This window comes from Hetaerina americana, unplaced genomic scaffold (genome assembly GCF_022747635.1).
Source record: "Hetaerina americana unplaced genomic scaffold, ioHetAmer1.1.p SCAF_1, whole genome shotgun sequence".
NCBI classification, from domain to species: Eukaryota; Metazoa; Arthropoda; class Insecta; order Odonata; family Calopterygidae; genus Hetaerina; species Hetaerina americana.
Window position 1 is genome coordinate 91,085,328 of NW_027286069.1, and position 24,353 is coordinate 91,109,680.

At 34.3% G+C, this 24,353-nt stretch overlaps 1 protein-coding gene across 2 annotated transcripts in view; it reads right to left on the minus strand.

The window, feature by feature from the left end:
* Window positions 1–1,425: 1,425 nt before the first annotated feature.
* Window positions 1,426–24,353, minus strand: part of LOC139694643 (glutamate receptor ionotropic, kainate 2-like) — a 41,886-nt gene continuing 18,958 nt past the window's right edge. For both annotated transcript variants that reach the window (XM_071593143.1, XM_071593135.1), the window contains exons 10-17: window positions 22,605–22,689; window positions 22,332–22,470; window positions 16,644–16,781; window positions 9,262–9,460; window positions 8,344–8,575; window positions 8,086–8,201; window positions 5,446–5,601; window positions 1,426–2,675 (exon numbers count right to left, since the gene is read on the minus strand). In XM_071593143.1, coding sequence (XP_071449244.1) covers window positions 2,454–2,675; window positions 5,446–5,601; window positions 8,086–8,201; window positions 8,344–8,575; window positions 9,262–9,460; window positions 16,644–16,781; window positions 22,332–22,470; window positions 22,605–22,689 — 1,287 coding nt within the window. In that variant the 3' untranslated portion in view covers window positions 1,426–2,453. The remainder of the gene's footprint in view (window positions 2,676–5,445; window positions 5,602–8,085; window positions 8,202–8,343; window positions 8,576–9,261; window positions 9,461–16,643; window positions 16,782–22,331; window positions 22,471–22,604; window positions 22,690–24,353) is intronic.

Below are 24,353 nucleotides of genomic sequence, written 5' to 3' on the forward strand. Positions count from 1 at the left end.
ATAAAACAAAATAATTCGCATGGTTTCGTGAATTTTTCAAAAAAATGTTCATATCTTTTTAGAATATTAATATAATCATATGGGCGTGGTAGCATAGTGAGGAGAAGAGTATTTCCCTGAAAACGATCACGCAACCTGAGTAAGATTAAAGCTGAGATTTTTCAGAACCATCGGCCTGAACCAACTCTGAGCTCTATGGTCAGAAAGCCTAGCCATAACACTCTATACATTGGACTACCACAATTAAGTATGAATGAAAATGAATACTCATTCTCTTGCAATGGAAACTGCTTTTGGTTTTGCTGCATTTTTTGGTTGCCATTCTTCAACTTCATTATTGAAAAAGCAACATTCCACATCAAGAACTTCAGTGGTAACATTTAAGGGACATTTGATAGGATGGCATTGATTAGAGTCCCTTATACTTCGAGCTACATGTAATGAATACATGTGCCTAGTGACTCACATCCTTCAATGGCAAAAGATGTTATTTTTTGTGGTCGATAGGGTTACTTAGGTCTCTTAAAAACTAGCCCTCAATTCTGGAAGAAATAAAATGAAAAATAAAATCTTTGATTTACCAGCAACTCCACTAATCCAACAGAACTAGGCCTCTTCTTTGAGTATCTCACTTTCCAATGCCACCGCAAAAGGTACTGCTAGTCATGTTCACATCCAATTTGACAATTTATTTCTCTCAAAAGTTAACGGTGACATTACTGTAAAGCCAAATGGTTCTAGAATTTTACAGCCAGGCAGTCACTTTCATCCAACATAACTCCCTGTTAATAAAAAATGGGATTCTAAATAATGATTGGCTCATATGGTTTCATTCATCTAATCATTTAAAAGTTGACCAATTTTTTTCATGCCTCAAAAAAGTAAAAAAATTACCATTTCATTTACACAAACGATCTGGACATTGAAGTAAAGCACTCCATTCCCTGCAGTCCAAGCATTATTGTTTTTGTTTTGTTTCATCTATCCATTAGCTACATCAAAAAATTTAAAATATCAAAAAGAATGCTCCCCCTGAATCAAGTTCCCTCAAAGTTATCTCAACAGTATTTTCCTCGGACTAACATATCCATTATATGTAGGCAAATGTGTAATTGCATTATTAATTACATGAATAAATAAAATCATTCCTGCAAAATTAAGTGTAATGTACTAATGAAGTCAAAAAAAGTAATAGGCATTAAATTTTCATGATTTCTAGGTACACACTTGTGTCATGATTTTCACTCTAATCCATTGACTTCAAAATGCTTGCTGCAAAATTGTATTCAATCATTTCTCTTCAATCTTCTTCCATGGACTTTTAATGAAACCATTGTAATTGTGCATGATCATTTCCTCATCTTATTTTGCATCTCTAAATCTCCAAAATTTGAATAGAGCCCATTAGTATTATTAAATATACAAAGCTTGAAAATTACAGGAATATCAAAATAGATAGAACTCAAATGGTAAATAACCAACCAAAAGATAACTTAAGTGGTCAAGCATAAATATATTAATCCATAACACAATCACACACAATCATCTGTAAAATATAAGTACATAAATTTTCTTGCCATGAGATAAATATGACAAAAGTCTTTCATACTGCTCATGTTGATCTCTTAAAGTTGATTCCATTTTTATAACATCAGCAACACATAGAACCTAAACATTTTTCCGATTAAAAAATAATAATTTTTTTCTATTCTCACATGAAACTATCACAAACCAAGTTTCTTTATCTTATCTTCAAACCAAACTTTCTACACAAATAGTTTCCTATACATTATTATTAACAGGTCACTTGACACAAAAATAGCTACTTCATCAAGTTAATACATAAAATAATTAAATACTAGACAGAATTCATTTTGCTCATGTAAAGTTTTGCACACAAGACTTCCACTTTAACTAAGTTTCTGTAAGCTGGATGATGACTAAGTGAACTCCAGAAATACCTTTACCAATATGAAAAATAATGATGATGCTAAATGATTTAGGAAAGTGTGTACATTCAATTCATACTTATAAACTTACATCAAATAAAATTTCTTTGGCAACAACTGGACAAATTTGTCTGGAAATAATTAATACAATTTTATGGAATATAACACTACAAAAAATTCACCATTTCCAAACTTCCATCACATTATCTTTGGAGTAATTCAACTCATGTGCACTATAAGAAGGCATAAAAGAACTTCTTTGAGATACTTTGTGGTCCAAAGACTCACTTGTAAGAAATACAGATTACACTGCATGTACATTATTGCTTTTTAACCTAACCCATTACAAACATTACCACATGGCTCACCTGCAGTCATTTAATACTACACACTGTTATTGCAAGGAGAAAAAACGTATTAGTATAGGGCTGACTGGTTCTTGCAAAGTAATTTCGAACTACACAAAAAATGTGTATCTTAGAACATTTTCTATTCTATCCTTTCTCACTTCTTGTTAAGATATTCAGCCTGAGGAATTACAATTGATTTACTGGACTTATTCACCACTCCATATTTATCATATGGGCCTTGTGAGTTGCCTCTCCCAGTACCTCCACTCTTCCCTCCAGAGTCTTCTTTGGCACCAGCCTTTTGGATTGGTTTTGTAGACCCATGACATTTTAGAACAAACCTCAATTCCTCTTGAAGTGCAGCTTTGAAGGTGGTCTAAATGAAAAAGTAAGCATATTTAGGGGGAAAAATAATGAGCAAATGCTACATGTACGCAGAGCCAAATGTATAGATCATTTATCAATCAATACTGCAAATGGGGTACCTTCAGGCATATGCACAACTTTGGACAGTAATATGATTTTCCATGTGAATAGTAGAAGTATCAAACAGTCTCTCCCAAATATGCATTTGTTAGTTAGTGCTGAATGATATCTAATGCATCAAAAATTAAAGGGAATAAAGATTTTACCCATAAATGTATGCAATTATGGTCATTGCAGCCTTGATAATCAAATAAATTTATACGATGATGACACATCAGGAAAACACTTATCTGATGTCATAGTTTTTTTTAGGATTTAGTACTTTCTTGTGCCACCTTTCCTGGCTATTACCAAATATAGGAACCAAAACCCAGGATTTTTCCTTTAACAAATGAGTTCTGATGATTGAATAAAAATTAAAACAGTAGGATTACTTAGAGCAATTACAGCAAATGTGCAAACGCAGTAAGTAAATTCATTCCTATACAAGTGATATGAATTACATAAACCTTGGAAATCTGTGAGAAGCATGCAAAAATACAATTGACACTCCATTGAAAGTCGGTATTTGGTATTCTAAAAAGCACAGTAAATTTCCTTTAGTCTGGCCAACAGTTATTATTAAGGCCCTATTGTTTATATTTAGGTAATTTAAACTACCTACTTGAATTCATCAAAAAAACCATAACCTGTTGATTCCTAAAATGTTTCTAAAATTTCTAAAATGGGAATTTTTAGATAGCTTTGAAAGAGCTGAATAAGAATCGACAGCAATAGCTCTGTAATTAATCAAATAAAATCTTCTGCCACATACTTACAATCTCAAAGATAAGTTCATGACTATTTTATTTGATATTAATGACTTCCTGAATTGATATTACATTGAATTAGGAAAGCAATGAAAGTGTAAGATCAACATACTGATCAGCCAATAATTGATGTACCTCACATAACAATGGACTAGGTTGAAAGATAAAATGGTGAAAAGGGAAACTAGGAGGAGATCAATGCAATTCATTGACCTCATGGAGAGTTGGTTGGTAAAAATGATTAGATGAACATACAACAAAGGCCCAGGGACTTCTAAAAGAAAGTCAAAAAGGCACCATTAGTCCACTAACATTGTTCTTGTATCTAGGATCTCGATGCTGCTAATAATGTATCAGCAATAGCTGGTAAATTGTCTTGCAGCATATGTTTACGAGGGTTACTCTTTATATTTTCAGCCTAATAATGAAAAGACAGTACTTTTACCACTCCATAACACTTTTTTTACTCCGATTGAGGTACCTCCAAAACATGGCTTTTGAATGCATCTACGGCTTCTTCAGGCACCGAAAAAAGGGGACCATGCAAGTTTTTCTTGATAAATGGGAATAAAAAGAAGTCATTTGGTGCTAAATCAGGGCTGTAGGGAGAATGACCCATCAATTCAACGTTTTGGCTAGTCAAATAGGATTAGTAGTTGATTCAGCCAATCTTTGAAAGCTTGCATTGTCATGATGAAGAATGATCCTTCCTTACCGCTTCTTTTTCCATATTCACCCAGCACTTCTGACAAACAAATGCTCATGTACCATACAGAATTCACAGTTCTACGTTGCTCTAACGGTACAGTTGCCACATGTCCAGCTATTCCGAAGAAACAGGCGATCATTTGCTTCGCACACAAATCACTTTTGTCGGATTTGGCTCATCATGGAAGACCCATACAGTGGTTGGCTGTTTTGTTTCGGGCTCATTTGCATAGATCCAAGATTCGTCACCTGTGTAGATGTTAACAGAGCTTTTGATGCACCGCCATTGTATTTCTTTGTACCAATTGACAGGATCATCTTTTTGAGCTTTTGTCAAATTATGCGGGATCCAATGTGGACAAATTTTTTTCACAGATCAATGTTCCTGCAATATCTTATTGATGCTCGTCATACTAATCCCCAAGGATGCCTCATTCTCACAATAAGTCACATTACGATTTTCCTTTACTAGTTCTTGAACAGCATCAATGTTTTCTGGCACAACTGATTTTGGATGACGTTCACGATTTTCGTCGCTGAGATATCGGTGACCATGATGGAATTCATTATACCAGCATTTCACAGTGGCAAAGGATAGGGCTTCATTGCTAAAAGTGGAAGTAAGTTGATCGATGCACTACTGTCTTGATAATCCACATAAAAATTTTTAAAGAATCATTGCATGAAAGTGTTCACGAGTTTACTCTATTATTTTCGCTGAGACAAAATTTTCGAGTAGCTGTAAACAATACAAGTTATGATCAAACAACAAAATGTTTTCAAGAAACTTAGCGTTGAAAGGGTCAAACTTTCAAATGGAAGCTTCAGATGGTGCCCACAGCCCTCAGTGTTGTCAAGGCTATAAATATAAATAGCAACCCTTGCATAAACATTTTATAGCTGTTATGATGATAATGCATCAAAAGTTTTCGTTTCTGATGACATTAAAATGAAGGTAAAATATGAGATCAGGATCACTTGTGTTAGTAGTACATGCTACCATTTTAATGGTGTGTCTATAAAATCATTTGAATTTAAATCATCACATTGAAAACACTTACCTATAAATGCGAAATATTAAAAAAAATAATTAGAAGTATGTCCCTCAGTTATGATGGAACTAAATGTGTCATAAAAATGCTATATTCTAGTATCGTGTATCAATGTTGGAAATAAGTAGTAACTAATAAAAGTTAAACTCACTCTATCTTCAACTGCTACTTTCTTGGTATTCCAAAGAAATTCCAAAACAGCTACAACAGCAGCTGCTCCCATTCCACTAATAAGAACAACAAAAACGCCACCCACATTGGCAAGACCAAGTTCATTTGCTGACTCCACAGAACTAGACTTCTCTTCCTATTAGAGTTGGAAAAAATTCATAAGAAAGTATACTACAAAATGTTTTATACTCAACAGTCAATATTTGAACACTTAATTCAATTTAAATATATAGCTATGGAGAAATGCAATGAGGTGGTAGGCAATGGGGTAGATTGGAGTGAGGCATAGCATTATGGTTTAGGAATAAGGAATGACTGTGGAGAGAAGACAATAGAGTTCTGTAGGACACAGTATATATTAAAAACAAACACCTGTTTAAAACACTACAGTAACATAAATATACATAAGTGGCACTTTGGCTCATCAATAAAAGGACTGAGAGGAGGGCAAATGATTATTTAGGAGATGATCAGTTAGGGTTCAGATTATGTGATTGCAGTAATAAGGTCACTGATTGAAAGGATCATGAAGTACGATCAGAATGTATTTGCTTGTTTCATTGATTTTGATAAGACCTTAGAGAATAAATTGGCTAGAATTAATCAATGTGTTACAGAAAATATGCCTTGTGCATGTGTCAAACTGCTCTGGTGCATCAGGTGGATGGAGAGTCCAGATGGGCAGCATTAGGAAGAAGAGTAAGACAGGACTATTATCACCTGTGATTTTCAACTTACATGTAGAGGAAATGGTAAAAATTGCATGGGAGGAACTAGATGTAGGAATGAAAGTTGACAGGAAATCCACAAAATCAGGTTTGTGGGTAGCCAAGCTTTAGCTAGCCAGTCAGACAAGGAGTTACAGTCATTGCTGAGCACATTAGAAAATCAGTCTGAAAGATTTGGGGTGCAAATAAATGCACTTAAATAAAGGTTATGGGGTTTTGAGAAAGTAGATAAAAATATGAGGGCAATAACTAGAGCAGGTGGAACAGTTTATGCATCTTGGAAGTGTCTTCGACCAAAATGGTCACAGTTGCAGTGGTACAAGAAGAAAATTGCAATAGGCAAAAAAAGCTTTCACAGGTAGAATGGCATTGATGTTAAGTGAAGAGGTTGAGAAAAGACTAGAGAAAACTTTGGTATTGACTGTGGATAATATACAGTTTGGAAACTTGATTATTGAGGCAGCATCATAGCCATAGATTTTTAAGGCTTTTCAAATATGGATGCGGCCAAGGAAGGAAAGGCAAAATGAATAGAAAGGAAAACAAACAAAGAAGTATTAGACATGGTGGGAGTAGACAGAGTGTTGTTGGAGAAATCCATAGCAGGCAAGAAAGATGAATGGAGACCATTTTATTTTGTGATGTGATGCTGAAGACTGTGAATGAGAGGAAGACCTTAGGCATGCGAGGTAGGGGCAGGAAAAGGATATGGATGTTGGGCAGAATAAAGAATGATAGAACATATGCAAAATAGAGGAGTAGTTTACCGTAATTTGGGGTATCAGGTTTTTTCTTATTAGGCAAGGCTAAGAAATATAGGAATTCACAGCCTGTGTCCATCCAAAACCTACCGTAAATGATACACTTCTACATAATAATAATATTCAAAATGAAACAGAAGCTATATTAAGCTAGCTTTAAACCAAAATTGAAAACAAAATAATAAGTTAAGGCACTATAGATCTCTAGATAAAATAGAATATAACACAAAAGAACAAGTACTAAGGGCATCATTGCGATAAGTGGATATGTTTGGTCTTTTTGCCAAATGTTTTGAAAGATTTTTTGTTTTTAATAAGAGAGATGGAACAATATATAGCTAAAAGGTATCTACTACTTAAACATTGGCTCTTGGCCAAATGAAAAGGAAAATATTTTATACCAATTTTAAACTTACATGTACTAGATGCGAACATATCAATATAATGATTACTGAGGAACAAATACAGAATTTTAAATTCCATGAACGTTTTACATTACATTTTAGTATGATTCTACGCATGGAATAGATTACCTTTATTTATAAAATTAATGTTGAATATTAAAAATGCCATCGAGTCAAAACAGCACTATAGAAAAACAAAAGAAAAGAATAACTCATCCTAAGGTAGTCAAACGTATGCAGTAATGGACAGAAAACTTAGCAATTTTAAATATTTTCATTTACTCCTAGCTACCAAACTTCTGCTACTTAGCATAGCGCTTTAGTTGTTTGTTGTGGGTGCAGATATCCACTGAATTTTTCTATAGAGACATGCTTCAGGAGCCAGAATATTAAACATTTTTATGCCATGTTATGAGTTTAATGTTTTGAAATATGAATGTTATCCTTTTTATGCCATGTTATGAGTTTAATTTTTAAAATTATGAATGCCATCATTTTTATATTTAACAATTCCATGTTTTCCATGTTGAATAAGAAGTTGCCTGAAATAGGCTGCATCAATATAGCCTAGCTTCTTGATATAGCACAAATGTACATTAGATCATCAGGAAAATTTTCCTTGATTTTCCTTAATATAGATAAGAATGTTACGTATAAATATGCTGCATACTGTTGATATGCTTAGCTTCATAAAGAGGGGCCTACATAATTTATTAAAGACACATACCTTGCATAATCCTCCACCTTGCTTTTCTTTCCACCATTTTGTCTTTAGCATATGCAACTTTCCTCCTTCTTGAAGTTTTAACACTGCTCCACTCACAGCAGTTCGGTACGGGGAATCTGATTAGGTGAATGAAAAATTTTGCATTAGTATAATGAGCAATGATGGAACACTGATCGGTGCGATAGGGCACGGTCAAAGATTTGGCCAAGTCATGGTTCAAAATTAAACAGCCAATGTCAAAGTGCATATCATACATACTAAGAGGTAATGCAATCCCGTAGCCTTTAGAGTCCAGGAGTCCACCCACTTGAGTCAGATCACACTGCTTTTCCACCACATACTCAATTGATGTGGATTCCATGAGGAAGGCATAGCCGCGCTTTCCCTTGGACACACGTTCCACCCCTTCACTGTTGGCCTTTGCAAACACAGGAGGGCGTGCACTTTCCATGAAAGACCACATACGTTGGTAAGTTGAAAAATTAGAATCCTGCCAAAAAAGTTACATGATTTTAGATTCATATTACACAATTCAAATATGTCCTGAAAAGCAGAGGAGGTATTTAGTACCAAATAAAATATAAATATGTTTTACAAATGAATATAAGTAAATACAAATACATAAGTGCATACAAATGTATAAGAACATCTTCCAGCATGTAGGTATATTTATTAGCTGAATAGAAGACTTGATGTTGTAATTCTCAATATGTGAAAGATGTCTCATGTACCATCCAGCAGCATTAGAATGTATATACAAAATGTATGATCTAAGGAACTTAGTCATTGTTGCAGGGATGCTAACAATGCTTGAGAATTACCATTTTCCTCATTCCTCTGATACCTCTCAAAATCTGGAAGTGTGACAAAATTGCTCAGCAAGATATCTCTCAAGTATTAATAATGGCATTTTTTGCTCTAGTCTTTATGCATCCAGGTATAAGAAATTTTGAGATAATCAGAAGAAAAAGATGCTGTAATTCCCGTATAGAGGTTTCGTTCTCATAAGGTTTTTCAAATTCTAGCCAAATCACGTGATGAAATTTTAACAACTAATGTGGATGATTAAAAGTTTTATGGTATCATGAAGGTACCAATAAAATCTTGCCAATGCTTCATCCACAAACTGACTACTGAGTAAAGCTGACCAATCCCAACTGAAATTCATGTTATTACCTTGAAAAAACCTGCTGTAGATCCTCCTTCCACTGCTCCATATTTAATTTTGGTTTGCTTGGCAAGATCTTCAGCTGATTCAATAGTTACATCCATTCTCTCAACCGTTAAAAAGGCAGCAAGGTTAGCAGTATAGGAAGATATCATGATAAGAGTGAAAAACCACCACATTCCAGCAACCATACGAGTTGAAACAGCTCTTCATCAACAAATACAGATGAAAGAAAAACACTTTTTAATTAATTAAAAATAGCAATTTTCCACAAAAATAAAATTTAATGCGACCGGTTTCAATGTTACTACATCATCATCAGGTGATCTGATGATGATGTAGTAACATTGAAACCGGTCGCATTAAATTTTATTTTTGTGGAAAATTGCTATTTTTAATTAATCATGATATTCCACCATATCACGCCTGAAACGTCTCTTTTTTTTTACTTTTTAATTAGAAAAATCACTCGTCAAAATTGAAATTGTATAAAATACATAGGAGTTCTAATGAATAATTTATTCCTTATCTAAGGAAATATTAGCAAACAATGAATGAGAGGTATTTCTAAAACATTTTTGATGCAAGAATGTCTTTTATTATTAATGAATTCCTCAATAATTTTTTTTAAATCAATGCAATGATCATTTTTGTGAAGACTGTTTGAGCAAATAAATGATTTTATAAATTTGTGGAAAATGTCATTTAATGATTGATGAAACTTTGAGAGTTCACAAAAGGAATATTTTAAAGACAGTAATATCATAAATAACCCCAATAACAAAAGTGTGACACATTCTCAAGTTGATGAATACATTCAACACACTGCACACAAAAAAAGTGACATGAAGAATGTTGTCAAGTTATTAAAAAGCAAATTTAGTTCACTCACCAATACATAACTGTAAATTCTTTCAAAGAGAGAAAACAAAGATGTAACACTGCAAACATTGATTGGCTAAAACTGAAAAGACGTAAAGTTAATAAAGCATAAGAATTTGCACTCTACACATATCTAGCTGGCTGGATTATTAGCATACATACAATTTGAAATGGAGCTTGGGAAGTGAAAGAGTAATGAAATACTGGCCTCATACATTGAAACTTAGAAAGAAGCTGATGACATTAATACTCCATAACGTTAGAAATGTTCATATTTCATTGTTTCCTCACATACCCCATTTCAAAATTAAAGCCTTATGAACCTGTAAACAAGTCATTCATGCAAGAAATACAGGGCAGGGAATTTTCATACTTTTTACCTACGCTGACATTAACCCAAAACACAGAACTCGGCAAAGTTAAATCCTTATCAAAATGAGCCTTAGAAAAAAATCAAAATACATAACTCAATGGACTTACATGAGATGACATCACTGCATTTTAAAAAAATCAAGACCTGAATTTTCATTGAGTGGACATTGTTGATGATGATGAGAAATAAAGTACTCCTGAAACTCATAGGTACGAGAGTAACAATTGTGACATAGCAACCACATATTTTAAAAATTGACAAACAGAAAAAGCTGGTCGAATGATGATGAAAACTTTGAATGTTTTGCCTCAAATTGGCTCTCAATAAAATAAAAATTTATCTGGGGCAGTAGTAAATAATCAATAATCTAAATGTTGACATATTATTTCGTACACTTAAAAAATATGATAGCAGCAGCCACTTGGTTCTTTCTAAAAAATTAAAAGAACTTATTTTAACCACAAAAATATATTCAACCAAACATACAACACTTGGTATCCACAAAGTTTTGAAAACAATAATGTACCATTAAAAAACTTATACATCTAAAATGTAGATAACCAAAACACAGGACTGATATTGCAATAGAACAGGTATTTAAGTTTCGAATTTTTATGTTAAGGGTTATTAGGATATCATTAAAAAGTCTGGGCCATTACATACATGAGATATCTACTTATGTGTATGAAATTATTTAATGCCACTTACCAGAATGGCACTCCTATAAAAATTTATTTTGTTCATATAGATGGTAATAAAACCACCAAGAGTAAACTCTGAATAATCTCAAAAATTAAATACATGTACCTATTAATGAATTAATCAAAATTAGTATAAATCAATTCTGATGCTAATGCAAAGTAAATATATTGTGATATTTCTCCAAAATATTCTTTTGTTAAAAGAAGTTAGTCATGGTATCATTTTCTTTAATTTATCTTCTAATGTAATTATTTCTTTGAATAACATTAAGGAATGGGGTGTAGAAAGGGACTGCATTCAATCACAAATATTTAAAATAATTACATATTATCTGTCCTGAAGCAATTAACAAACAACATATTTTAATAAGAACAATAAGTGCATTAAGTTAGCATAATTTTCTGCCAGCATAATTCATTTTTTTCCAGAAAGTAACCTTCAGTTATACTAGACTGTTAATGAAAAGCATGGCCAAGTATGGATGCATTGGTTGCATAGTTTACTTGTCAATACACTTACAGAATTTGCACATCAGTACAAAATTTTGAATTTTTACCAAATAGGCAATGTTAAATGGAATAAAAATATATTTCCCATATTAATTGGTGCCAACTGAATACATTCCCTAAGTATTTTTATTATATATTTTATGACATGGTATTAATATAATGAATATTACTTTACTAAAAAATATGTTCAATTAAGTGTGAAATTTGTAAGCATAAAAGAGAGGTTTATCCTAGTAATATAATAATTAATTGCATTTTAAAATTAATACCAATTATTAATAAATATAAAGAGATTATGTGATATGAATGAATCCATAAAAGTGTCATTACAATATATTGCAATAAGCACTGATCTATTGTGGTTTCCCCATTATCATCAATAGTGCTGGCAGAATTTTGCTCACTTGTTGCATGAAGAAACATAGGTTTTAGAAGTTACTCAAACAATGACTGAAATCAACATAATTTTTAGTAAAACTTCAAATTGTCGATTACCAAAGTCACATTGGTTGGGAGAATAAATAAAATGACAGAATCTACCCACTAAGTAAAATAAACATCGGGTCATTTTACATCAATGGGGTAAATATATCCTCAATACTCCTTTTCCATTTATTTATTTAATAATTCAGAGTCAGTAATTATAACATTTGCAAACTGTATTAAAATCTAATAAAGATATGAAATTAGCCTGTCCTCAGCATACAAATAAACTATTCTCAGTTACACATTATTGTTTAATTGATAAATTAAAACCTAGCTGGCAAGGGGTCGGTGCTTTTTTGAAATATCTTTTATGAGAAAAAGGAGCAAAGAGGTGAGTCTAAAGAAAACATGGGAAACATTTTGCACTGTTGTAATATATATTAAGTTATGAAGCAGCTTGAATAACATGAGCCCAAACATGATCTTACATAAGGTGCCACGAAAGCTATAAGTTCTTTTTGTCTTCAGAGCATAATGCTCTGGACTGGAGGAAATATGAAAAACACTATGTATCTACTTCCATGGATTACATTTAAGGGTTTAATGCATGATGCCACAAAGATGCCAACAGTTTCCTTCATTATGCCAACCAAGTGATACATTTGAGATCACACAAACATAAAAATATGATTGCTTCTATGCATATAAAACATTGATTAGGATTGAGGATGTATATGGGATGCAAGTGGAGACAATGCCACTGCATGTTTATGCGGAATGAGATTCCTACCGAAGAGCAAGATGTTTAGTAGTTCCAAGTGACAATATTATGAATTAACCGATGGAATTCAAAGGTCCGTATTTTATAGCAGGTTTCCACCATATTCCCACCTTTCAGTTCTATTTAGGTGTATATTTATTCCACATGCATTCTATGAACAAGTTCTCTCTTGATATGATTCTTGCACCTGAACCACAACTTATTTGTTTTATGGAATGCTTTTGATTTTAATATATACAAGGGTGGTTTGAAAAGTTTGTGAAAAAGGAAAACTACTTAATTTTTCAGTAAAAACCATTTTTAATTTTCAACAGTCTCCTTTTAAGCTTATTTATTCTGGCCAAAGTTGCTCCAGTTAGCTGATTTCTTTCGAATAATGCACTGTTTCTAACTATGCAAAATAGGAATTCGTTTCCCCAATCACAAAAACGCCATTTCAATGAAATCTCCTTTCTGCCTGCCATTTCTTTATATTGAAGAAAAGGTAATAGCAGTAATTATTAATAGCCAAATCTGGAGAATAGGGAATGAGCTGGAATCCTTATCCCATCATTTTGCAGCCACAACTACAGAGGAGTGAGCTGGTGTAGTCTCATGATGGAAAAGGAATTTTCTGTGGGCCAAATGAGGATGGTTTTCTTGCAGTTTGGTCTTCAAAAAGACTAATAATAATGCAGAGAATTCACCTATAATAGTTTGACCCTTTTCCAAACAATTAATGCAGATTATTTCTTGTGAATTAAAAAACACAGTCACTATAGCCTACACAGCAGAAGAAATGATTTTCCCCTTTGATATCGACTGCCCACTGGCTTGGTCGAATTCCCACAATTGCTTGGACTCTTCCTCGATTTCAGGCATGTAGTGGTGTATCCACGTTTCATCCAAAGTGGTGAAGCAACAACTAAAATTCAGAGGATTTTGCTGAACTATCTGCAAACCAACTTTGGAACATGACTCAAAAATTCGTTTTTGGTCAAATGTGAGCAATTGTAGCACTCATCTTGAGGATAACTATCTCATTTCTAAATGATAATGCAGAATATTACAAACCTATTCACTCGAGATTCCTACAGTATTGAAAATTTCATTCACCAATCTTCTATTATCCATCACCAGAGCATAGGCCAGTCAGTGATTCTGGATTAGTTACCTCAGAAGTGCATTCACAACATTCAGTGTCATTTATGCTCATGTGGTCACTCAAAAAATGTTGAAGCCATTCTAATCAAAGGTTCAGGTTCATCATTATGTTTATCAAGTTTATCTACAGTCTCTTGAGGCAAATTGTCCTTCAAAAATTAGTGATTGATAAACACACAACATTCTTTTTCATCCATTACTTGGAAATCACTCAACTTTGTCAATTCAAACGAATGCTAAACAGAGAGTAATAGACTAATTTGGATAAAACTTGGTGTTACTTCTACACATGATACTAACTGAAAATATCTTCAATACTCATTAGTCTCTATATGCTTACAGTCCATCTGACTACTTTGCATAGACTTTTCAAACAACCCTCATAATTCATTTTTCATTGATTTGCCCACATCAGATAAGGTACATCCCGAAACACTGTAAACATGATAAAATACTTAAAAATACAGCAGCATAATGAGACTGATAATAAGGCTGTAGAACCTCATATGTCATTACTATGTTCAGTGGATGTCTAATAAACTTGTTTCAATAAAATCAAACACTTTTGACAGAACTCCTTTTTTTACACAAAATTCAAAGATAACACATACATAACATACAATTAAAACGTCCATCATGAAGAATCAATTTCAAATTCTTTCAGAATTTCCCAATGCCCTGGGGTGGAAAAGTTGTCCCTTGGTGTAAGAATTGAAAGTGGTGGGGATCAAGATGGTGCGGGGGCTAACGTACTGGCTTCCCACCCTGAGGGCGCGGGTTCAAATCCCGGCGGTGTTGAATATTTTTCAGAGGTATCTCGATCCCTACTTGAGGTGCTTTGTGGAGGGCACTTTGAGTGAGTACGCCGTCCGTCGGATGGGACGTTAAACTGCGGACCCCTTGGCGCCTTTCGTAAAGAGCAGGCTAATGCCGACGCCAGGTTTCTCTCCACCCTTCATCCTTTCCTGTCCATCCCCTATGGCGCAAATGACCTTAGCTGTCGGTCGCCTCCCCTTAAAACTACTACTACTTGAAAGTGGTAAGGTGCTGGGACTTAACTCATTAAAACAATTACCTTATTTTGCTGCATTAAACGTTTCAAACATTCAAGGTTATAATGCAGCAAACTAAGCTAGATAACATTTTCATAGGTAAATAAGTAAGAATAAAGACATCATGCTTACTTAATTGCCCTTTTTATACGATAAATCACAGGTTCCATAAGCAGCATTTCATGGATTTTGCTGATCACCATATAAATTCCAGTTCTTTTTGTCAGCATGCATATTTTTTTATCATGATCAAATTTTGAATCAATAGTTTACACATTAAGGGCATCTTTTCCATCATGAGAAGTTTGGAAATTCTAAAAGGAGTTGAAATTGATTCACCATAACATCCATATTTGTGATTACCCAACCAATATGCTTTGAGTACAGAACAAATTTAGAGCTGCCATTTTATTAGCAATTTAATTCTGCAGCTACACAAATCAAAAATGCAAAACCACTTATGAAACTATTTCTCAAGCATTAAGCAGAGCCATATCTAAAACTCTTTAAAATATAAAGTAGACTTAACACAACATATAACAAAACAAAAAGTTTTAAAGGCCAAAAGGTTTCAAACAAACTTGATTTTGACCACAGAAAAGTAAATGAATGCATATTGTGACTTCATTTTTTTTAATTTGGCCAACTCAATCCAAATGGCAGCACTAATTAAGGCTTAACCTACTCTAAGTACATTTAAAAGCCATCTACAAATCATTTCCCCAGCAAAACAGCAAGTGTTAGTAAAAAAAATAATCCCCTCTAATTATTAACTCTATCTTCTATGACTGATTCTATCGCTTAAACTCTCACTACAGCCACGCCTCAACTTCACCTATACAGGACCAACTTTATTAGGGCCCCTTACTTGGGCGCTACATCAGAGCCCTGCTGCATTAATGAACCGCAATTGTGCCAAATAATATTCTGGAGTGTCAACACGTTTTCCAGCTCCTCAGGGTCTTGTTTGCAAGGATGGGGATTCCTCCACTCGTAGGGTGTAAGCCTATAGAAGAGACACTCATTATAAAAAAGGAACATAGAGCTTTTACTTAAAACCATCAAGCTTCACCCATGAACCTGTTCACTGCTGTTGTCATGGTCCCAGTCTCTGATGATACTGAAAGGGTGATAGATGCCTGTGAATGAATGAAATGTAGCTGTGGTAAGCAACAGCATTGTGAGAGGGACAGCATATGAATTAAGAAAAGGTGATTCAAGAAAAAACAAACAAAACGTGAACAAAAGAAAACACTGACACAAGTTACACAACATAGAGGAGACATACACTTGGGTGTTTCACATATGCTTTGGGTATCACATACACTTGGGGATCAAATGTCAGCAGAGTGAAATAAGTTTGGAAGAAAAATGTGAATATCAAATTGACAGGCACGCACATGGTTATACACAATGAATCAAGCAACCACAAATGTGAAACAAGTGGTGTGGGATGTGCTGAGGGTAGGAATGAAAATGTTTCCCCAGGGTGTGACACACATTAATTTTATTTCTCTCTTACTTTGGCAGGAAATCACAGCCTTGCTGCATGAGGGACCCAATGGCGAACCACATACAGTTCAAAAGATTGAATTGAGTCTCCAACTCCTCGGGATCTGGATTGCATGGGTGAGGGTTATTCCACTCATAAGGTGTAAGCCTGGAAAGCAAAATGTGTGAGGGGAGGGGGCCAGGAAGGATTAGGGAGATGAACACTCAAGTTGAGGACTTCAAAGGGTACAGTCAGCAACTATATTTCTAATACTTAGGCCACATATTAACATCAACTGGACAGCTACACAGAATGCTAAAAAGAATTGATAAACTATAGAGGATTAAAAACATTGACAACTTGCTCTCCCTTTTTCTAAAAATAAACATATGCTGAAAATTTAAAGAAATATTATGATGATTCTGCTTGTAGGCATTATTACTATAGTATCTCTGCCACATTTAAATGACGTTGAAATAACTTTCACAAATTCACTATGTCCTATAACCATGGCTATAGAACTCTAAGCCAGTAGACATGCCCTAAAACAGGTAGCAAGCAAATTTGGAATGTGAAAGTGATTTTTCACTAACTCAACTTTTTGAAATGTAGACTTGTTTCGAGTTAGGATAAATTAAGAAGTTTCCTCCAAATTGATAGGTTGCTACCAACCAATTCTTTCAGTAAACAAATTATTCCAACCATCCTCACCTCTAATCAAGAATCTGTTAGCCTGCAATTTTTTTCTTTGAGTGCTTTACTCATTTATTACTCAAATTTTCAAATACACTCTTGACTATTCATGTCATTTGTTAAATTTGTAGAAGCATGCCTTAATTAACTGAGTGAAGTGTTGCATTGTATTAATATGCAACTAAAATCCTACAAAATACAACTTATTTATGTTAATGGCCTGTTATTGTCATATCCCACACAGATTATATGCCATACTCTTTCAGTATATGTAAAAAAAAGTAATTGGCAGTAACCTTACCAACAAGGTAAGTACCAAAAGGTCCATGTAAAACCCACTAGAGCTACAAAAAAAATAGTTCTTCAATATCAATATTTCAGTCAACTAGGTGGTCACCATAATTAATAATTTGCAACTTGACTATAAATGAATGATAACTTAAATCTGCATAACTTGGTTTCAGAATTTTAAAAAAACAACAAAGCCATACAAAAAATGTTCATGGAAACTTACCCCATCCCTTTTTCATAACCCTCTACTCCCAACCACCTTCCCCTCCGCTCACCTCCCTGAAAAACACTACCTCCACCCCCCTTCAACCTGAACACTTTGAACTCTCCAGAAGACTACAGACGTTGACATTCCTCAGTCAAGTCCTTCACATATTTATCTCCACATTGACAAAGGTAGGCTGAACCATTGATACTGAAAGATTTTATCTGCTCTTATATATGTATTGGCTGTAGATTACACACCATTTGGTATTTGACAGTCATTATTTCCAGATTAATTGTTTCAATATGGAAAATTGGTCGCATATGTATATCAAATTTTATAGATTCCTAATTATGAAATAAGATTTACTCACAATATATAACAGTTGGCTAAATTATCATTCACATAATTCAATTGATTGATGAATAAATACACACCTCATACTAGACTTCTCTGAATCCTGGAACGCACAAAGAGGCTGAGTAGAAAGAAAGAAGGGTACATATGCCATGTCCTACCCTCATAACAAATTTCTTGCAAACCTTAATACTCTGACATACCCAACTTCAAAATTCTGAGGACTATAAAAATACTAAGACAAAGATGAATGTAGAAGCATATGGTGAATATTTCAATTTAAAATTCAAACATTACTGAATTTTTAAGCCTACAATGTAATGTCCTGATGTCCCAAAATTTGGGGTATTACAACAGGCTTTTATTGCCAATATACAATTATGAGTAACAAACAGTTTAGACATTCCCAGCCACTATTAATGGCTCAATAAACAGGATGGTGAAAAGTATTCTCTATACTTCTATAATACCTAATAGAGCCTCAAAAAGAACAATATTTTTTTTTAAATCACCAGAGAATTTGATTAAAGAACTAATTTTCTCATGAATTTTGCTGAGGAGAAAATTATATATTTGCTTCTTATGCATTCATTAATACCAAATTAACTCTAATAATAAAATCATACTAATTGATAAGAAACATTTCGGAGATACATGTTTTGTTACCTTTCACAGAACAACAGCTGATATTTATAATTTGGAAAAATATTCATTATAACTCATTTACAAGTCTTCTGAATTACTAAATTTTGCAGACCAATATTAACTGCATACCATTAAAATATTATGAATCCTCTTCTCTTCGCATTATTCATTGAAATGTAATTTTAACCGCAAACTAGGAATTATTGGAGAAAAAACATTCTGAAAGTAGAAACCCTCGTTGGCCTGCATGGGATGGTGCAGTGGCTAATGTACTGGCTTCCCACCCAGAGATCCTGGGTTCAAATCCTGGAGCTGGCAGATATTTTTCAGTGGTATCCCAATCCTTACTTGAGGAGCTTCGAGGAGAGCACTTTGAGTGAGTATACTGTCCAACAGTTAAATTGTAGGCCCCTTGGTGCCTTTGGTTAAAAGTAGGCAAATACCAATGCTGGGTTTCTCTCCACCCTTTCTCCTTTCCCATCCATCTCTAATGGTGCAAATGACCTTAGCTGTCAGTTGTCTACCCTAAAAACTACCACTATCACCTTTCATTGTGTTTATCTAAACTCTCCATATCCTCATAATGCTCGTTCTACCATATTTCTTTTTCCCAATTCATTTCTGGCAGAGTATGTTTATTGTCTTTGTGCTTTCTTCTCCCTAATGATGTGCCTGCATTTTTCCATTTTCTTCTCTCATCCATCTTCCTAATCATAACCTAATATTCTGTAGTCTATAGCTTCCTAATCCTTTCACTATTAATTATTCCTATTATTTCATTTGCAGCTTTCTTAATCCCTTGTCTTAAATTCTTAAATATTTTCATCTTTTTTCTACTGCAACTATCCCCCCCCTTATCTTGTCTCAAAATTTGATAAGGGGGGGGATAGTTGCAGAAATTGTCTCAAAATTTTATCAACTGCTTCCTGATGCGCCTTCCTTTGCACACCAATGAAAGCTTAAAAATTCCACTTGTTTGTATTTTTTCCCTTTTCATCTCATTGGATTTGATGTTACAATTCATGAACTCTAAATGGTGACCTGGATCTGCATCTGCTCCCAGGAAACTGTGAATTGATCATGTTATTCCTATACATGTGCCATACCGTAATACATATATCTAACTGATAACTCCTGGAATTTTCCACATTTACCTACATGTACCATTTTAACCAGGAGTCAGTTATAATCTAGCCATTTTTCCAGTAAAACTTTATCAATTTCTTGTCATGATCATTCATCAGTTTCAAAAATTGGATAAATCCCTTATCATCTCAACTTATTAATGAAATCATTTGGGGAATTTCTTATCAGAAACACAAGAGGAATTTTTTTGACATATCTAAAGAATTTGGTATCTTAGATCATAACATTCTCTACTCCAAATTACTCAGCATTGGACTTAATAGTACTGCTTTACCGTGCCTTAAATCAGATCTTACATTTTACACCACAAACAAATGGTGAAGATTTATTGCATTCAAAGTGCAAGTGTAAGTCAGGTGCCAACAGTTTTAGGGCTGGTGAAGTTGAAAAAAATGCAGGATACCTCAAGCCTCAATACTAGGCCCACTTTTACTTACGAGGGTCATCCGGAAAGTAGTACCCGTTCGTGCCGCATGAAGTGCTGACGACGCGAGTAGCCGCTGGACGAGGTCAGATAGCTTCAGTGGCTTGTCTGCCTTCTCTGAGCCAAGTTGCGTGACGCTAGCATTGCCTGTGTTGTTTCTGTGATTGTTTACAATGTTTAAAAAAATTGAGAACGCCGCCAGTTGTGAAGTGAGGGCAGTGATTAAATTCCTCAATGCAAGAAACGTTCGCCCATGTGATATTCATCGCCAATTAAAGGAGGTGTATGGAGACAATGTAATGGACGAGTCGTCTGTTCGGCGGTGGTGTCGCAACTTCAACATGGGGAGGGGGAACACACACGACGATGAGCGTTCGGGGAGACCGTCTGTCATTACAGACCAACTGGTGAGCTCAGTTGACGAATTCGTGAGGAACGATCGGCGCGTCACAATTGATGACATCTGTGAGCATTTTCCCAATGTTTCTCGAACAATTGTTCATGAAATTGTTAAACACCATCTGCATTATGCAAAAATTTGTGCAAGATGGGTCCCTCGCGTATCTCAATGAGCTGGCGGCGAAGGACTATGCAGCAGGAATACAGAAACTTGTCACACGTTATGACAAATGCCTTAATTTGCTTGGAGATTATGTTGAGAAGTAGTTTAAAGTATCCTCTTTCAAATAAAATTTTTTATGTTTGTTAATATTTACTTTTGTCTTTTTATTTCACGAACGGGTACTACTTTCCGGATGACCCTCGTATTATATTTACTAACAATCTTCAGACTTATTTATGCAATAGTGAAGTAATATTATATGCAGATGATGCATCTATATCAGCATGGGAGAAAATTTTATATATATGCTAAAACATTTGCTTGTCATACCATAGCAAAATGTCAAACAGGTGTGGGTCAAAAAACTTACAGCTGAATAAGAATAGGCAGGTTTTCTATGATTCCATAATAAAGTTAATCAGCCCATTTCAACCCTCCTTCTCAGAGCATGTTCCAATAAATCAATTCACCATTCCAGATCCATAAACCTTTTGGGACTATCTCCATCTGAAAATCTAAACTGGTATTCTCATGCTAAAGAAGTCATAAAATAGCTATTGGGACATATATGATTATAATACTTGCCCCTACTACCTCATTATAACCTTTGAAACTGGTATACTATGCCAAAAATAATGTCTACTTGACCAATTGACTAAGTTTCTGTGAGCCTCTAGTTAAGGCATTTTCCATACAAATAATTGTACCTGTAATGGTGAATGCTCAGATTAGAACCATAGTAGGTTCACTATTTGAGGAAATGAAATTATTAAAGCTGCCATGCATCCTTCATTACTCGAAAAAATATATCAATGTTTGTTTTTACCAAAAGCAATGTGCATGGTCAATTGACAATGAGGCCAGGGGGGAATGTGCACCTGAAAAATCAACCACTATTGTTCGCAAAAAAGGACCTCATCACTCAGACTAACTTATGTTTAACAAAACATCAAACCTTTTAAGTAAATGTAGAAGTGAAAATAGCAATATCATAAAAATGTTTTAGAGATGTTATACTAAATGTCAATTCACAAAAACTGTAGCATGCTACAGCAGAAGCAGTACTTATATAATAATAATCTTTTATATATAAAACAGTTCATACTTTCAATTTTAAACAACCTGATTTTTAAGTTGAATACTCAGATATCACTAAAAGTAGTGAATTGCCAGTCATGATTCTCTTAGTCGAAAGAATAAAAGTCAAAATAATTGTCCAAAAAATCAGTAAATTAACTTACCTAGATATAATATATGTCAGTTGGAACAATAGTGGGTTTACTGTTTCATTGCCTATAACTACTTCTTAATATTTAAAATCTTATTCCTCAAAGTAAGGATCCAAGCAATATTTTTATGATAAAAGTAAAGTGAAAAAACACCATTAGTTCTTACCGTGCAAGAACAAAGAGAACGACAGACACTCCCAGATAGGCTGTAGCCATATAGATCCAGACATCAACAGATAATGGTGACAGAAAAGAGAATAAATTTGGTGGCTGTTTCACAGGCTTACTGTAAAGGATGCTTATACCTTATCCGAGGACATGTAAAAGAACAGAAATGTAAATTAGCCATTGAGCTCCTTAGATTAAATCTTCTTACTTTAAATACTGTTGGAAGGAGTCCTTGGAGAAATGTAATTCAATGACAAAGTATGAAACTTACCAAGATTCATAAAGGGCATTGTGAAATCAACTGCTTGCTCCCTTGAATAAGTAATAGTGAGATCACATATGGCAAGGTCAGCTTTCTGGAAATAAAAATAAGTGTTTAAATATTCAAGAATGGCAGGTATCTAAAGGGAGTATGACAGTGACCAGAATATTACTTCATGGTAGAGATAAGTCGAATTTCAAATGTTTATGATTGTTTCACTTAATGAATAAATCATAATTTTTGCCAATTATAATTTTATAAAAGTAAAAATTGAAACATTATAAGAGGGTCATCCGGAAAGTAGTACCCGTTCGTGAAATAAAGACACAAAAGTAAATATTAACAAACATAAAAAACTTTATTTGAAAGAGGATACTTTAAACTACTTCTCAACATAATCTCCAAGCAAATTAAGGCATTTGTCATAACGTGTGACAAGTTTCTGTATTCCTGCTGCATAGTCCTTCGCCGCCAGCTCATTGAGATACGCGAGGGACCCATCTTGCACAAATTTTTGCATAATGCAGATGGTGTTTAACAATTTCATGAACAATTGTTCGAGAAACATTGGGAAAATGCTCACAGATGTCATCAATTGTGACGCGCCGATCGTTCCTCACGAATTCGTCAACTGAGCTCACCAGTTGGTCTGTAATGACAGACGGTCTCCCCGAACGCTCATCGTCGTGTGTGTTCCCCCTCCCCATGTTGAAGTTGCGACACCACCGCCGAACAGACGACTCGTCCATTACATTGTCTCCATACACCTCCTTTAATTGGCGATGAATATCACATGGGCGAACGTTTCTTGCATTGAGGAATTTAATCACTGCCCTCACTTCACAACTGGCGGCGTTCTCAATTTTTTTAAACATTGTAAACAATCACAGAAACAACACAGGCAATGCTAGCGTCACGCAACTTGGCTCAGAGAAGGCAGACAAGCCACTGAAGCTATCTGACCTCGTCCAGCGGCTACTCGCGTCGTCAGCACTTCATGCGGCACGAACGGGTACTACTTTCCGGATGACCCTCGTATGTATTCAAAAATAACACAAATTATCTGTACACCAACAGAAATGCGTCATAACTCCTAATTTTTGGCACTTTGATTATATTCCATTGTTGCATTCAAAGAATTAAGGAATTTGGATTCTTACAATAAATAAATATTTACATTAAATCAAAATGCACCGTCAACTTTAGAAACAGATTACATGATAACATGACATCTAATGAAACAAACTCCATAGATTCATAAATATTATGGAGTTATCATAGCCAAGAACAATGTTCTGTATTATAATTACTGAAGTTTTATAGTAAAAAATTCAATAAGTTTTCATAAATAATGAGCCAATTTGCTTATTTGAAAAAGTGAAGTCGAGACCCACAGTTGAGCACATTATTTATACAGCTTGCTTTACCAACTTCTGTTGTTCTTTCCTGCAAATACATTTATAACCATTTCAAGAAATTCTGCAACTGAAGATAGGTCACTCAAAAGTTTTTTCTTCCTTGCCAAAGAAATTACACACAAAATAAGGTTGTGGTGTTTTTCAGGCATGTTTTTACTCTTCTTGTGAGCTTATACTGTTCTAAATACTAGTAGTCATCGCTGAAAATGTTAACAGCAAACAAAACAGCCTAGCATTTTCCTTATATATGGAATATAAGTCAATTGTAACTTAATAATTTGAGAAACTGCACTGAGGTGCTTTTCCCCATCTGAATATTTGTATATTGCATCATTTATTT